Source organism: Clinocottus analis, unplaced genomic scaffold, assembly GCF_023055335.1.
Source record: "Clinocottus analis isolate CAN_PGR_092001 unplaced genomic scaffold, fCliAna1.0.p SCAF_53, whole genome shotgun sequence".
Taxonomy (NCBI): Eukaryota; Metazoa; Chordata; class Actinopteri; order Perciformes; family Cottidae; genus Clinocottus; species Clinocottus analis.
In genome coordinates, this window is record NW_027176211.1 from 221,447 (window position 1) to 236,446 (window position 15,000).

At 45.5% G+C, this 15,000-nt stretch overlaps 2 protein-coding genes across 4 annotated transcripts in view; both read left to right on the top strand.

Annotated features, from left to right (window-relative positions):
• The window catches only part of LOC137803321 (dynamin-1-like), a 22,020-nt gene extending 13,758 nt beyond the window's left edge, over positions 1–8,262 (top strand). For 2 of the 3 annotated variants that reach the window (XM_068601664.1, XM_068601665.1), the window contains 5 exons: positions 730–897; positions 990–1,076; positions 1,216–1,370; positions 5,637–5,792; positions 6,499–8,262. In XM_068601664.1, the coding sequence (XP_068457765.1) occupies positions 730–897; positions 990–1,076; positions 1,216–1,370; positions 5,637–5,792; positions 6,499–6,520 (588 nt within the window). In that variant the 3' untranslated portion in view covers positions 6,521–8,262. Of the gene's footprint in view, positions 1–729; positions 898–989; positions 1,090–1,215; positions 1,371–5,636; positions 5,793–6,498 lie in introns of those variants that run through there. The other variant, XR_011080054.1, reaches the window with a different exon arrangement.
• A 275-nt stretch (positions 8,263–8,537) lies between these two features.
• The window catches only part of LOC137803320 (rap guanine nucleotide exchange factor 1-like), an 18,264-nt gene continuing 11,801 nt past the window's right edge, over positions 8,538–15,000 (top strand). Inside the window, 6 exon segments of the mRNA XM_068601662.1 lie at positions 8,538–8,592; positions 8,692–8,834; positions 10,206–10,423; positions 10,513–10,669; positions 12,200–12,411; positions 14,837–14,939. Of these exon segments, the coding sequence (XP_068457763.1) occupies positions 8,565–8,592; positions 8,692–8,834; positions 10,206–10,423; positions 10,513–10,669; positions 12,200–12,411; positions 14,837–14,939 (861 nt within the window). The 5' untranslated portion in view covers positions 8,538–8,564.

Sequence of the window (15,000 nt, forward strand, 5' to 3'; positions counted from 1 at the left end):
AACCCCTGTCTCCACCAGGTGGAGGTGTGTAGTAACCCATGTCTCCACCAGGTGGAGGTGTGTGTAGTAACCTCTGTCTCCACAAGATGGAGGTGTGTGTAGTAACCCCTGTCTCCACCAGGTGGAGGTGTGTAGTAACCCCTGTCTCCACCAGGTGGAGGTGTGTAGTAACACCTGTCTCCACCAGGTGGAGGTGTGTAGTAACCCATGTCTCCACCAGGTGGAGGTGTGTAGTAACCCCTGTCTCCACCAGGTGGAGGTGTGTAGTAACCTCTGTCTCCACCAGGTGGAGGTGTGTAGTAACCCCTGTCTCCACCAGGTGGAGGTGTGTAGTAACCCCTGTCTCCACCAGGTGGAGGTGTGTAGTAACCCATGTCTTCACCAGGTGGAGGTGTGTGTAGTAACCCATGTCTTCACCAGGTGGAGGTGTGTGTAGTAACCCATGTCTCCACCAGGTGGAGGTGTGTAGTAACCCATGTCTCCACCAGGTGGAGGTGTGTTTAGTAACCCCTGTCTCCACCAGATGGAGGTGTGTGTAGTACCCTCTGTCTCCACAAGATGGAGGTGTGTGTAGTAACCCATGTCTCCACCAGTTGGAGGTGTGTAGTAACCCATGTCTGCACCAGGTGGAGGTGTGTGTAGTAACCCATGTCTGCACCAGGTGGAGGTGTGTAGTAACCCATGTCTCCACCAGATGGAGGTGTGTGTAGTAACCTCTGTCTCCACCAGGTGGAGTTGGAGGACTCGCGGGCAGACGGGCAGATCCACAGTCTGGACCCCCAGCTGGAGCGCCAGGTGGAGATCGTCAGGAACCTGGTGGACTCGTACCTGTCCATCATCCAGCGCACCGTCAGGGACCTGATCCCCAAGACCATTATGCACCTGATGGTCAACAACGTACGACACACACAATCACACACAATCACACACACACACAAGCACACACAGGAAGTGATGTCACCTGTCACCTGACCTCCTCTTGTCCTCAGACGAAGGAGTTCATCCACTCAGACCTGCTGGCTCAGCTCTATTCTTGTGGAGACCAGAACGCCCTGATGGAGGAGTCCCAGGAACAGGTGAGACAGACAGGTGAGACACAGACAGGTGGACTGAGAGACAGACATATGAGAGACAGACAGGTGGACTGAGAGACACAGACAGGTGACTGAGAGACAGACAGGTGAGAGACAGACAGGTAACCTGTCTCACCCTCAGGCCCAGCACCGGGAGGAGACCCTGAAGATGTTCCTGGCGCTGCGTGAAGGCCTCCACATCATCGGTGACATCAGCACCTCCACCGTCACCACGACGATGCCCCCGCCGGTGGACGACTCATGGCTGCAGGTGACGGGGACGCCGTCAGGACGCAGGTAACCTAGCAACGGGTCACCTGGCAACAGGTTGTAACGGGCTCGGCCTTGAGCCGGTCAAAGCTAAGGGGGAGCTCCTTCTGCTCACGCCGGCCATGTCCAGACGGCCCGGTTCAGAGGGCCCGGTCCAGAGGATCCAGACGGCCCGGTTCAGAGCCCTGAAGTTCTCCTCAGTTTCCATCACGGGTCACAGAGACGGTGCTGAAACGCTCTGGTCTGGTTTCTCCTCCACCAGCGAGCCAGCAAACGGTTTCCTCCAATAGGAAGCGACCATGAAGCTTACAACCTAGACCAGTCCTCCATGAGGCCATGAGGCCTCCTGCTGGGTCCATGAGGCACTGTGAGGGGGGATCTCTAGTGTGAGGGAGGATCTCTAGTGTGAGGGAGGATCTCTAGTGTGAGGGAGGATCTCTAGTGAGGGAGGATCTCTAGTGTTAGGAAGGATCTCTAGTGTGAGGGAGGATCTCTAGTGTGAGGGAGGATCTCTAGTGTGAGGGAAGATCTTTAATGTGAGGGAGGATCTCTAGTGTGAGGGAGGATCTCTAGTGTGAGGGAGGATCTCTAGTGTGAGGGAAGATCTTTAATGTGAGGGAGGATCTCTAGTGTGAGGGAGGATCTCTAGTGTTAGGAAGGATCTCTAGTGTGAGGGAGGATCTCTAGTGTGAGGGAGGATCTCTAGTGAGGGAGGATCTCTAGTGTGAGGGAGGATCTCTAGTGTGAGGGAGGATCTCTAGTGTTAGGAAGGATCTCTAGTGTGAGGGAGGATCTCTAGTGTGAGGGAGGATCTCTAGTGAGGGAGGATCTCTAGTGTTAGGAAGGATCTCTAGTGTGAGGGAGGATCTTTAGTGTGAGCGAGGATCTCTAGTGTGAGGGAAGATCTTTAATGTGAGGGAGGATCTCTAGTGTGAGGGAGGATCTTTAGTGTGAGGGAGGATCTCTAGTGTGAGGGAGGATCTTTAGTGTGAGGGAGGATCTTTAATGTGAGGGAGGATCTCTAGTGTGAGGGAGGATCTTTAGTGTGAGGGAGGATCTCTAGTGTGAGGGAGGATCTTTAGTGTGAGGGAGGATCTCTAGTGTGAGGGAAGATCTCTAGTGTGAGGGAGGATCTTTAGTGTTAGGAAGGATCTCTAGTGTGAGGGAGGATCTCTAGTGTGAGGAAGGATCTCTAGTGTGAGGAAGGATCTTTAGTGTGAGGGAGGATCTCTAGTGTGAGGGAGGATCTTTAGTGTGAGGGAGGATCTCTAGTGTGAGGGAAGATCTCTAGTGTGAGGGAGGATCTTTAGTGTTAGGAAGGATCTCTAGTGAGGGAGGATCTCTAGTGTGAGGGAGGATCTCTAGTGTTAGGAAGGATCTCTAGTGAGGGAGGATCTCTAGTGTGAGGGAGGATCTCTAGTGTTAGGAAGGATCTCTAGTGTGAGGGAGGATCTCTAGTGTGAGGGAGGATCTCTAGTGAGGGAGGATCTCTAGTGTTAGGAAGGATCTCTAGTGTGAGGGAGGATCTTTAGTGTGAGCGAGGATCTCTAGTGTGAGGGAAGATCTTTAATGTGAGGGAGGATCTCTAGTGTGAGGGAGGATCTTTAGTGTGAGGGAGGATCTCTAGTGTGAGGGAGGATCTTTAGTGTGAGGGAGGATCTTTAATGTGAGGGAGGATCTCTAGTGTGAGGGAGGATCTTTAGTGTGAGGGAGGATCTCTAGTGTGAGGGAGGATCTTTAGTGTGAGGGAGGATCTCTAGTGTGAGGGAAGATCTCTAGTGTGAGGGAGGATCTTTAGTGTTAGGAAGGATCTCTAGTGTGAGGGAGGATCTCTAGTGTGAGGAAGGATCTCTAGTGTGAGGAAGGATCTTTAGTGTGAGGGAGGATCTCTAGTGTGAGGGAGGATCTTTAGTGTGAGGGAGGATCTCTAGTGTGAGGGAAGATCTCTAGTGTGAGGGAGGATCTTTAGTGTTAGGAAGGATCTCTAGTGTGAGGGAGGATCTCTAGTGTGAGGAAGGATCTCTAGTGTGAGGAAGGATCTCTAGTGTGAGGGAGGATCTCCAGTGTTAGGAAGGATCTCTAGTGTGAGGGAGGATCTCTAGTGTGAGGGAGGATCTCTGGTGTGAGGGAGGATCTCTAGTGTTAGGAAGGATCTCTAGTGTGAGGGAGGATCTCTAGTGTTAGGAAGGATCTTTAGTGTGAGGGAGGATCTCTAGTGTGAGGGAGGATCTCTAGTGTGAGGGAGGATCTCTAGTGTGAGGGAGGATCTCTAGTGTGAGGGAGGATCTTTAGTGTGAGGGAGGATCTCTAGTGTTAGGAAGGATCTTTAGTGTGAGGGAGGATCTCTAGTGTGAGGGAGGATCTCTAGTGTGAGGGAGGATCTCTAGTGTGAGGGAGGATCTCTAGTGTTAGGAAGGATCTTTAGTGTGAGGGAGGATCTCTAGTGTGAGGGAGGATCTCTAGTGTGAGGGAGGATCTTTAGCAGACAGTGATTTATGATCTCAAGTGTCCTTGAGACATTAGCAGGAGTAACTGGAGACATTAGGAGGAGTAACTGGAGACATTAGGAGGAGTAACTGGAGACATTAGCAGGAGTAACTGGAGACATTAGGAGGAGTAACTGGAGACATTAGGAGGAGTAACTGGAGACATTAGGAGGAGTAACTGGAGACATTAGGAGGAGTAACTGGAGACATTAGAAGGAGTAACTGGAGACATTAGGAGGAGTAACTGGAGACATTAGGAGGAGTAACTGGAGACATTAGGAGGAGTAACTGGAGACATTAGGAGGAGTAACTGGAGACATTAGGAGGAGTAACTGGAGACATTAGGAGGAGTAACTGGAGACATTAGGAGGAGTAACTGGAGACATTAGGAGGAGTAACTGGCGCCTGGTGATGGTTCATGGTCATGTGACCTGAACAGGTGTCAGCCCTTCCATCAGAGGAAAGGTGTCTGTGGTTCAACACAGTCCGACCTCACAGGGTCAGTACCGTCTTCCTAGTTACAGTTATTAAAACTACTACATAACAGCTGATGAGCAGCAGGGTACTTCTCCTATGACCATATTAGGATTTGTCTTATAAAAACTGGAATGTGCTAAAGCGAATTAAAGCAGTGTGATAGAAAACATTTCACTCCAAACTTTCAAAGTTATATTTAATAAAAAGGAATGAAAAATGAAAAGAACTTTAGAAAAGCAAAGAACTCGTAGTTTACATGAGCCAATTTACTGGTAACCCGCTGGTTTCTACTGGTGACCCGCTGGTTTCTACTGGTAACCCACTGGTTTCTACTGGTGACCCGCTGGTTTCTACTGGTAACCCACTGGTTTCTACTGGTAACCCGCTGGTTTCTACTGGTGACCCGCTGGTTTCTACTGGTAACCCACTGGTTTCTACTGGTGACCCACTGGTTTCTACTGGTAACCCACTGGTTTCTACTGGTGACCCGCTGGTTTCTACTGGTAACCCACTGGTTTCTACTGGTGACCCACTGGTTTCTACTGGTGACCCGCTGGTTTCTACTGGTAACCCACTGGTTTCTACTGGTGACCCGCTGGTTTCTACTGGTAACCCACTGGTTTCTACTGGTGACCCGCTGGTTTCTACTGGTGACCCACTGGTTTCTACTGGTAACCCACTGGTTTCTACTGGTAACCCACTGGTTTCTACTGGTGACCCACTGGTTTCTACTGGTAACCCACTGGTTTCTACTGGTGACCCGCTGGTTTCTACTGGTAACCCACTCGTTTCAACTGGTGACCCGCTGGTTTCTACTGGTGACCCACTGGTTTCTATGGTGACCCGCTGGTTTCTACTGGTGACCCACTGGTTTCTATGGTGACCCGCTGGTTTCTACTGGTGACCCACTGGTTTCTATGGTGACCCGCTGGTTTCTACTGGTAACCCGCTGGTTTCTACTGGTGACCCGCTGGTTTCTACTGGTAACCCACTGGTTTCTACTGGTAACCCGCTGGTTTCTACTGGTGACCCGCTGGTTTCTACTGGTGACCCGCTGGTTTCTACTGGTGACCCGCTGGTTTCTACTGGTGACCCACTGGTTTCTATGGTGACCCGCTGGTTTCTACTGGTAACCCACTGGTTTCTACTGGTGACCCGCTGGTTTCTACTGGTAACCCACTGGTTTCTACTGGTGACCCGCTGGTTTCTACTGGTGACCCACTGGTTTCTATGGTGACCCGCTGGTTTCTACTGGTGACCTGACCCAGTGCTCTCTACTGGTCTCTACTGGTCTTTGCTGGTCTCTACTGGTCTCTACTGGTCTCTGCAGGTCTCCCATGTCCAGTCCGACCCCCCAGCGGCGTGCCCCCCCCGGCCCTCTTCGCCCCGGGGGTCGGGCCCCCGGCCCTCCGTGTCGCCCGGCTGCGTCCCCGGACCCCTGCGCGCCCTCCAGACCCAACAGAGCGCCCCCCCCTGGAGTCCCCAGGTAAACCGCGATGTGTTCAAAGACTTCAGATCGTTCAGCTTCAACCTTCTGTTCACATGTGCAGTTATGATATAAAACATATTATTGTTATTATTATTATTATTATCATTATTATTATTATACACAGAAGAGTTTGATGGAACCAGTTTCTTCTTCTTCGTTGGTACTGAAGAACAAAAGCAGTGACCCACAAACCTTCTGCATCTCTCCATCTCTCCTTTATCACTCCATCAGTCCTAGCTTAGCACAAACACTGCAAGTAGGGGGCAACGGTTAGCCTAGCCTACCTGCCTGCCTGCTTCTCTCTGCCTGTCTGCTTCTCTCTGCCTGTCTGTCTCTCTCTTTCTCTCTGTCTGTCACTCTTTGCCTGTCTGCCTCTCTCTCTCTCTCTCTCTCTCTCTCTCTCTCTGTCTGTCTGTCTGTCTGTCTGTCTGTCTGTCTGTCTGTCTGTCTGTCTGTCTGTGTCTCTCTGCCTGTCTTTCTCTCTGCCTGTCTGCTTCTCTTTGCCTGTCTGTCTCTCTCTTTGTCTGTGTGACCTTATGTGTCTGTCTACTTGATACTGTGGCCAGACTTTGTGGATAGATGAAAACAATAATAATGCAATTACAGCAAATAATAAGCTCCTATTTCTGAAAGAAACAGATTAAAAATGACTCTCAGGTAGCCCCGCCCCCCTCATATTGACCATATATGGTTATTTTTTCAGAATCTCTATCAGTGACCAGTGAGGAGTTCACCAATGGTACGTCAGCATCGTCCAATCACATCGCTGTCCTCACCATGTGACTCTGCCCCCCCTACTCCCAGCATCATAACTAATCATCGCTAATGATGAAGAAGTGATATTAGCTGAGCGATTGACAGCTCGTGTGTGTTTGTGTCTCTACGGAACTGTTTTACTGGTCTCTACTGGTCTATACCGGTCTCTACTGGCGCTGTGTTACTGTGAACTTTACTATAATAATTATAAAGATATTGATTATGAGCACATCCTGACTATATAGCTAGTCTTTAGTTGGTCACTAGCTAGCCGTTAGCTGGTCACTGGCTAACCATTAGCTAGTCACTAACTAGCCGTTAGCTTACATCAACTGCTGGTGTATTTGTAGTTCAACTTTTGTTTCTCTTGTATGAAGCTGAAGTGTTGCATTGTGGGGACTTTTCTTTACGGTGTAAAGTTTACATATTATTTCTACAATGTGTGATGTTATCGTGTAATCTGTATTATCTATTTATTTAAGAATATGTTAACATGGCATTATTGATGTGACCTGATGGTAAATGTAGTCCATGATGCTCACTGACCCAGACAGCTGCCGGCTCTGCCTACATGTTCCAGCATGCATTGCACACCTTCTGATTGAATGATCTCTTCACTGAACTAAGACTTCTGACTGGTCCCAACTGGTTCTGACTGGTACTAATTCATCCCAACTGGTCCTAACTTGTTCTAACTGATTTTAACTTGTTATGAGTCCAAAGTGGTTCTAAACTGGTACCAGTGGGTTCATACTGGTTCTCAGTGGTTTTGAAACCAATCGACACAGTTAGCAGCTCTCAAGATTCATTTTCTGAGTTTTCTGAAAAGATGAGATTGAATCAATAGTTGAGATCATAAAGCTGAATCCTCTCTTCTTCTATAACTAACGTCTCAAATCACAGAATTCTTTCCAGGAAACTCACAAAGGAAATGACAAGATAAATTGTTCAAATAAAGCAACAACGTGAAGCAATATTAATGTATGCAACAGTTTGTTATATTCTCTGATGTGTTTATTAAATGTTAAAGAAGGAATTGAGGAGAATTAAATGTTGACTGTGTTTCTGGATCCATTCTGACTCTAAGATGTAATCTACGTATTCTACTTGTGTTTGTCGTTGTGTTAATGATTCTGTTGAGTTCAGTTCTGAGCTGCGTTCAACAGAGCACATGTTTCACTGAGGAAGCGGAGCGATAGATGGCCGTTAGCTAAGTGTTAGCTGGGTGTTAGCAGAGTGATAGCTGGGCGTTAGCAGAGTAATAGCTGGGCGTTAGCAGAGTGATAGCGGGGCGTTAGCAGAGTGATAGCTGGGCGTTAGCAGAGTGATAGCTGGGCGTTAGCAGAGTGATAGCTGGGCGTTAGCAGAGTGATAGCTGGGCGTTAGCAGAGTGATAGCTGAGTATTAGCAAAGTGATAGCTGAGCGTTAGCACAGTGATAGATGGGCGTAGCAATAGCTGAGCATAGTGTTAGCTGAGCCTTAGCATAGCATTAGCTGAAGGTGTTTGTGGTGCTTCATGCTGCTGAACGCAGCTCCTCACTGATTGTAGAAACTTGAATGTTTGATATTAATATGAATGCTTCTCTAAAGATAATAACCGTATTGTAAGCAGCAGCCCAGACTGTGTGGAGTTGTGTTGTGTATCTTGATGTCATGTGATCAGACAGAGACGTGTTGACATGAATTATATAAATAAATAGTTTGTTTGGATGAAGACAAAGAGGCTTCTTTATTTTTCAATAAATGAGGAAACTCGTCATAACATAATAATATCAATAACTTATTGATCAAGGCGTCTCCTTCCTGCTGAGTGGTGCTGTGGGCGTCCTGCCAGCAGGGGGAGCTGCTCCTCTTCCTCACAGTGAAGACTGACAGGAGGATGGGCTGACTGACAGAAAGAGGAAGAAGAGAAGGAGGAAGGAAGAGGAGAAGGGTAGAGAGAGAGAGAGAGTCAGGGTTAAACTGGTCTGCCGTTAGCAGCCGTCTGTCTGTCTGCCCGTCTGTCTGCAGACATGTCCTCCAGGGCGGAGAGTAAGACAGGTAAGCTCCTCTTCCCTCTGTCTATGATGCTAACTGTTGGCCACACGTTCCTACTGTTGTAGTTATTAATGCTGATGATGATGATCCTCTTCCTCTCAGCCTCCCAGCTTGTGTCTCTCACCATGAGGCTGAAGGATAAGCTCCACCCACCGAGGAGCAGACGCTCTGAGCGAATCAAACAAACCCCGTCACCGAGCCCCAAACCATGTGACCTGAACGGGCAACACACACTGCAACACACGGTACACACACACTGTAACACACGGTACACACACACTGTAACACAAGGTACACACACACTGCAACACACGGTACACACACTGCAACACACGGTACACACACTGCAACACACGGTACACACACACTGTAACACACGGTACACACACACTGTAACACAAGGTACACACACACTGCAACACACGGTACACACACTGCAACACACACACGGTACACACACTGCAACACACGGTACACACTGCAACACATGGTACACACACACTGTAACACACGGTACACACACACTGTAACACAAGGTACACACACACACTGCAACACACGGTACACACACACTGTAACACAAGGTACACACACGGCAACACACGGTACACACTGCAACACACACACTGCAACACACGGTACACACACTGCAACACACACACTGCAACACACGGTACACACACTGCAACACACGGTACACACACTGCAACACACGGTACACACACACTGTAACACACGGTACACACACACTGTAACACAAGGTACACACACACACTGCAACACACGGTACACACACACTGTAACACACGGTACACACACACTGTAACACATGGTACACACGCTGCAACACACGGTACACACACACTGCAACACACGGTACACACACACTGCAACACACGGTACACACACACTGCAACACATGGTACACACACACTGTAACACACGGTACACACACACTGTAACACATGGTACACACACTGCAACACACGGTACACACACACTGCAACACACGGTACACACACACTGCAACACACGGTACACACACACTGCAACACACGGTACACACACACTGCAACACATGGTACACACACACTGTAACACAAGGTACACACACTGTAACACAAGGTACACACACTGCAACACAAGGTACACACACTGCAACACACGGCACACACACACGGCACACACACACTGCAACACACGGTACACACACTGCAGCACAAGGTACACACACCCTGCAACACAAGGTACACACACTGCAACACACGGAACACACATGGTACACACACACTGCAACACAAGGTACACACACACTGCAACACGGTACACACACTGCAACACAATGTACACACTGCAACACACGGTACACACACCCTGCAACACAAGGTACACACTGCAACACACGGTACACACACTGCAACATAAGGTACACACACACACCCTGCAACACAAGGTACACACTGCAACACACGGTACACACACTGCAACATAAGGTACACACACACACACTGCAACACACGGTAAACACACACTGCAACATAAAGTACATACACTGCAACACACGGTACACACACACTGCAACACATCCTGTATTAATTGTGTGTGTTTGTCAGCAGGTGTGTGTATTGGTGGACCAACAGCGGGCCGTCGTCAGCTCTCTGCAGTACTTCAAAGCTCTGGTGGACCGACTGGGAGTGGACCGACTGGGAGCGGACCGACTGGGAGTGGACAAACCGGTCCTGGACCCGGCGGTGGTGGGCGGTCTGCTGGGCGGTGCGTCCAGCGGGGTCCTGGAGGCGGTGCAGACTCTGATCCAAACTCACCTGCACCACAGGTAGGTTCACCTGTCTGTCCCTCTACAGTGAGACCGTCTTCCTGTCTCACCCGTCTCTTCCTGTCTCTACCTGTCTCACCCGTCTGCAGTGAGACCGTCTCTACCTGTCTCACCCGTCTCTACCTGTCTGTGGCTCGACTGACTAACTGGGCCGATCAGGTGATGCTGCAAGGCGTCGCCCACAGCAACAAGGACTCCACAGCAACCGTTACCGTGGTGATCAGGGCCGTGCTGGACGGTGTCAAGGTGAGACGGTCGCCATGGAGACGAACTGTCCTTATCGCCAGGTTCACTGTCCTACTGGTCCTACCACTAGTACTACTACTAGTACTACTAGTCTTACTAGTCCTACATGTCCTACTACTGCTACTAGTACTACTAGTCTTGCTAGTCCTACTACTACTACTACTACTACTAGTACTACTAGTCTTACTAGTCCTACACATCCTACTAGTCCTACGCGTCCTACTACTACTACTACGACTAGTCTTACTAGTCCTACACGTCCTACTAGTCCTACGCGTCCTACTACTACTACTACGACTAGTCTTACTAGTCCTACACGTCCTACTAGTCTTACTAGTCCTACACGTCCTACTACTACTACTACTAGTCTTACTAGTACTACTACTAGTACTACTAGTCTTACTAGTCCTACACGTCCTACTACTACTACTAATCTTACTAGTCCTACTACTACTACTACTACTACTACTACTACTAGTACTAGTACTACTAGTCCTACACGTCCTACTAGTCTCACTAGTCCTACACGTCCTACTACTAGTCTTACTAGTCCTACACGTTCTACTACTACTAGTACTACTAGTCTTACTACTACTACTACTAGTACTACTAGTCTTACTAGTCCTACACGTCCTACTACTACTACTAGTCCTACACGTCCTACTACTACTACTACTAGTCTTACTAGTCCTACACATCCTACTACTAGTCTTACTAGTCCTACACGTCCTACTACTACTAGTACTACTAGTCTTACTACTACTACTACTACTACTAGTCTTACTAGTCCTACACATCCTACTAGTTCTACTAGTCCTACGCGTCCTACTACTACTACTACTACTACTACTACGACTAGTCTTACTAGTCCTACACGTCCTACTAGTCTTACTAGTCCTACACGTCCTACTACTACTACTACTACTAGTCCTACACATCCTACTACTACTACTACTACTACTACTACTACTACTACTAGTCCTACACGTCCTACTACTACTACTACTACTAGTCTTACTAGTCCTACACGTCCTACTAGACTTACTAGTCTTACACGTCCTACTAGTCCTACACGTACTACTACTACTACTAGTCCTACACGTCCTACTACTACTAGTCTTACTAGTCCTACATATCCTACTAGTTCTACTAGTCCTACGCATCCTACTACTACTACTACTACTACTACTACGACTAGTCTTACTAGTCCTACACGTCCTACTAGTCTTACTAGTCCTACACGTCCTACTACTACTACTACTACTACTACTACTACTACTAGTCCTACACGTCCTACTACTACTACTACTACTACTACTACTACTACTACTAGTCCTACACGTTCTACTACTACTACTACTACTACTACTACTACTACTAGTCTTACACGTCCTACTAGTCTTACACGTCCTACTAGTCCTACACATCCGACTGGTCTTATTAGTCCTACTAGTCTCACACATTCTAGCATGTGTTGTTGTTGTTGTTGTTGTTGTTGTTGTTGTTGTGATGTAATCACCTGTTTGTCAGGAACTGGTCCGATTGACTGCGGAGCGACAAGGTGACTCCGCCCCCCCCGTCCAGCCCCCGGTCACCGTGGGACAGACGTGTGGGTTTGACGACCAGCAGACATCAGAGAGAACGTCCACCTGCTGGACACCAGAGGAAGAGGAGGACGAAGAGCAGACGGCTCTGGCTCCTCCCAAGCCCCCGATGCCTCTCAAAGATCCCCTGAAGAACAAGTTAGTAAACATGTTGTTTATTCATGAGGAACAAGTTAGTAAACATGTTGTTTATTCATGAGGAACAAGTTAGTAAACATGTTGTTTATTCATGAAGAACAAGTTAGTAAACATGTTGTTTATTCATGAGGAACAAGTTAGTAAACATGTTGTTTATTCATGAGGAACAAGTTAGTAAACATGTTGTTTATTCATGAAGAACAAGTTAGTAAACATGTTGTTTATTCATGAAGAACAAGTTAGTAAACATGTTGTTTATTCATGAAGAACAAGTTAGTAAACATGTTGTTTATTCATGAAGAACAAGTTAGTAAACATGTTGTTTATTCATGAAGAACAAGTTAGTAAACATGTTGTTTATTCATGAAGAACAAGTTAGTAAACATGTTGTTTATTCATGAGGAACAAGTTAGTAAACATGTTGTTTATTCATGAAGAACAAGTTAGTAAACATGTTTATTCATGAAGAACAAGTTAGTAAACATGTTGTTTATTCATGAAGAACAAGTTAGTAAACATGTTGTTTATTCATGAAGAACAAGTTGGTAAACATGTTGTTCATTCATGTAGAACAAGTTAGTAAACATGTTGTTTATTCATGAAGAACAAGTTAGTAAACATGTTTATTCATGAAGAACAAGTTAGTAAACATGTTGTTTATTCATGAAGAACAAGTTAGTAAACATGTTGTTTATTCATGAAGAACAAGTTAGTAAACATGTTTATTCATGAAGAACAAGTTAGTAAACATGTTGTTTATTCATGAAGAACAAGTTAGTAAACATGTTGTTTATTCATGAAGAACAAGTTAGTAAACATGTTGTTCATTCATGAAGAACAAGTTAGTAAACATGTTGTTTATTCATGTAGAACAAGTTAGTAAACATGTTGTTTATTCATGAAGAACAAGTTAGTAAACATGTTGTTCATTCATGAAGAACAAGTTAGTAAACATGTTGTTTATTCATGAAGAACAAGTTAGTAAACATGTTGTTTATTCATGAAGAACAAGTTAGTAAACATGTTGTTTATTCATGAAGAACAAGTTAGTAAACATGTTGTTTATTCATGAAGAACAAGTTAGTAAACATGTTGTTTATTCATGAAGAACAAGTTAGTAAACATGTTGTTTATTCATGAAGAACAAGTTAGTAAACATGTTGTTTATTCATGAAGAACAAGTTAGTAAACATGTTGTTTATTCATGTAGAACAAGTTAGTAAACATGTTGTTTATTCATGAAGAACAAGTTAGTAAACATGTTGTTTATTCATGAAGAACAAGTTAGTAAACATGTTGTTTATTCATGTAGAACAAGTTAGTAAACATGTTGTTTATTCATGAAGAACAAGTTAGTAAACATGTTGTTTATTCATGAAGAACAAGTTAGTAAACATGTTGTTTATTCATGAAGAACAAGTTAGTAAACATGTTGTTTATTCATGAAGAACAAGTTAGTAAACATGTTGTTTATTCATGAAGAACAAGTTAGTAAACATGTTTATTCATGAAGAACAAGTTAGTAAACATGTTGTTTATTCATGAAGAACAAGTTAGTAAACATGTTGTTTATTCATGAAGAACAAGTTAGTAAACATGTTTATTCATGAAGAACAAGTTAGTAAACATGTTGTTTATTCATGAAGAACAAGTTAGTAAACATGTTGTTTATTCATGAAGAACAAGTTAGTAAACATGTTGTTTATTCATGAAGAACAAGTTAGTAAACATGTTGTTTATTCATGAAGAACAAGTTAGTAAACATGTTGTTTATTCATGAAGAACAAGTTAGTAAACATGTTGTTCATTCATGAAGAACAAGTTAGTAAACGTGTTGTTTATTCATGAAGAACAAGTTAGTAAACATGTTGTTCATTCATGAAGAACAAGTTAGTAAACGTGTTGTTTATTCATGAAGAACAAGTTAGTAAACATGTTGTTCATTCATGTAGAGAACAGTTTATTTCTAACGTCTCCTGAACTACAGAACATGTTAGTAAACACGTTCTACATAGAAATAGAACCATGGCTGAAACAGGAAGTAGAAAGACATCACATGACGTCCTCCCTCTCTTGTCTCAGCACTTCCTGTCTCAGTGTGAACTGAAGAAAGAAGTCAGATCATATCTCACACTCAGTGGGTTTATTCCTGATTTTCTCAGTTTATTCCTGATTATTTAGATTATCTCAGATTACTTGGTCAATGCGAAGATAGTTTGAGTTTCTCTTACACTTTGATCTTTTATGAACTTTATACAGGCTGCTGTTAAAAAGCATGAAGAAGAAACAAAGATGGAGGCTTCATGTCATGTTTCTGACAGGAAGCAGCACTGTGTACTTCTTCAGTAAAAGTACTGTGATAATACTATGATAAACTAACTGTCTGTCTGTCTACTTCTCTGTCTCCTACTTGTCTGTCTCTCAGTCCTCCAGCCCTGCCGCCAAAAAGACGTCAATCGTCAGGCCCCGCCCCCTGTAGGGTTGCCATAGTAGCACCAATGAGACGAGAGCCTAAAGTGGACCAACAGGTACAACAGATTTTACATCCCATAACTAAACACAGGTTGTCATGGTATCAGTTAGTTGACA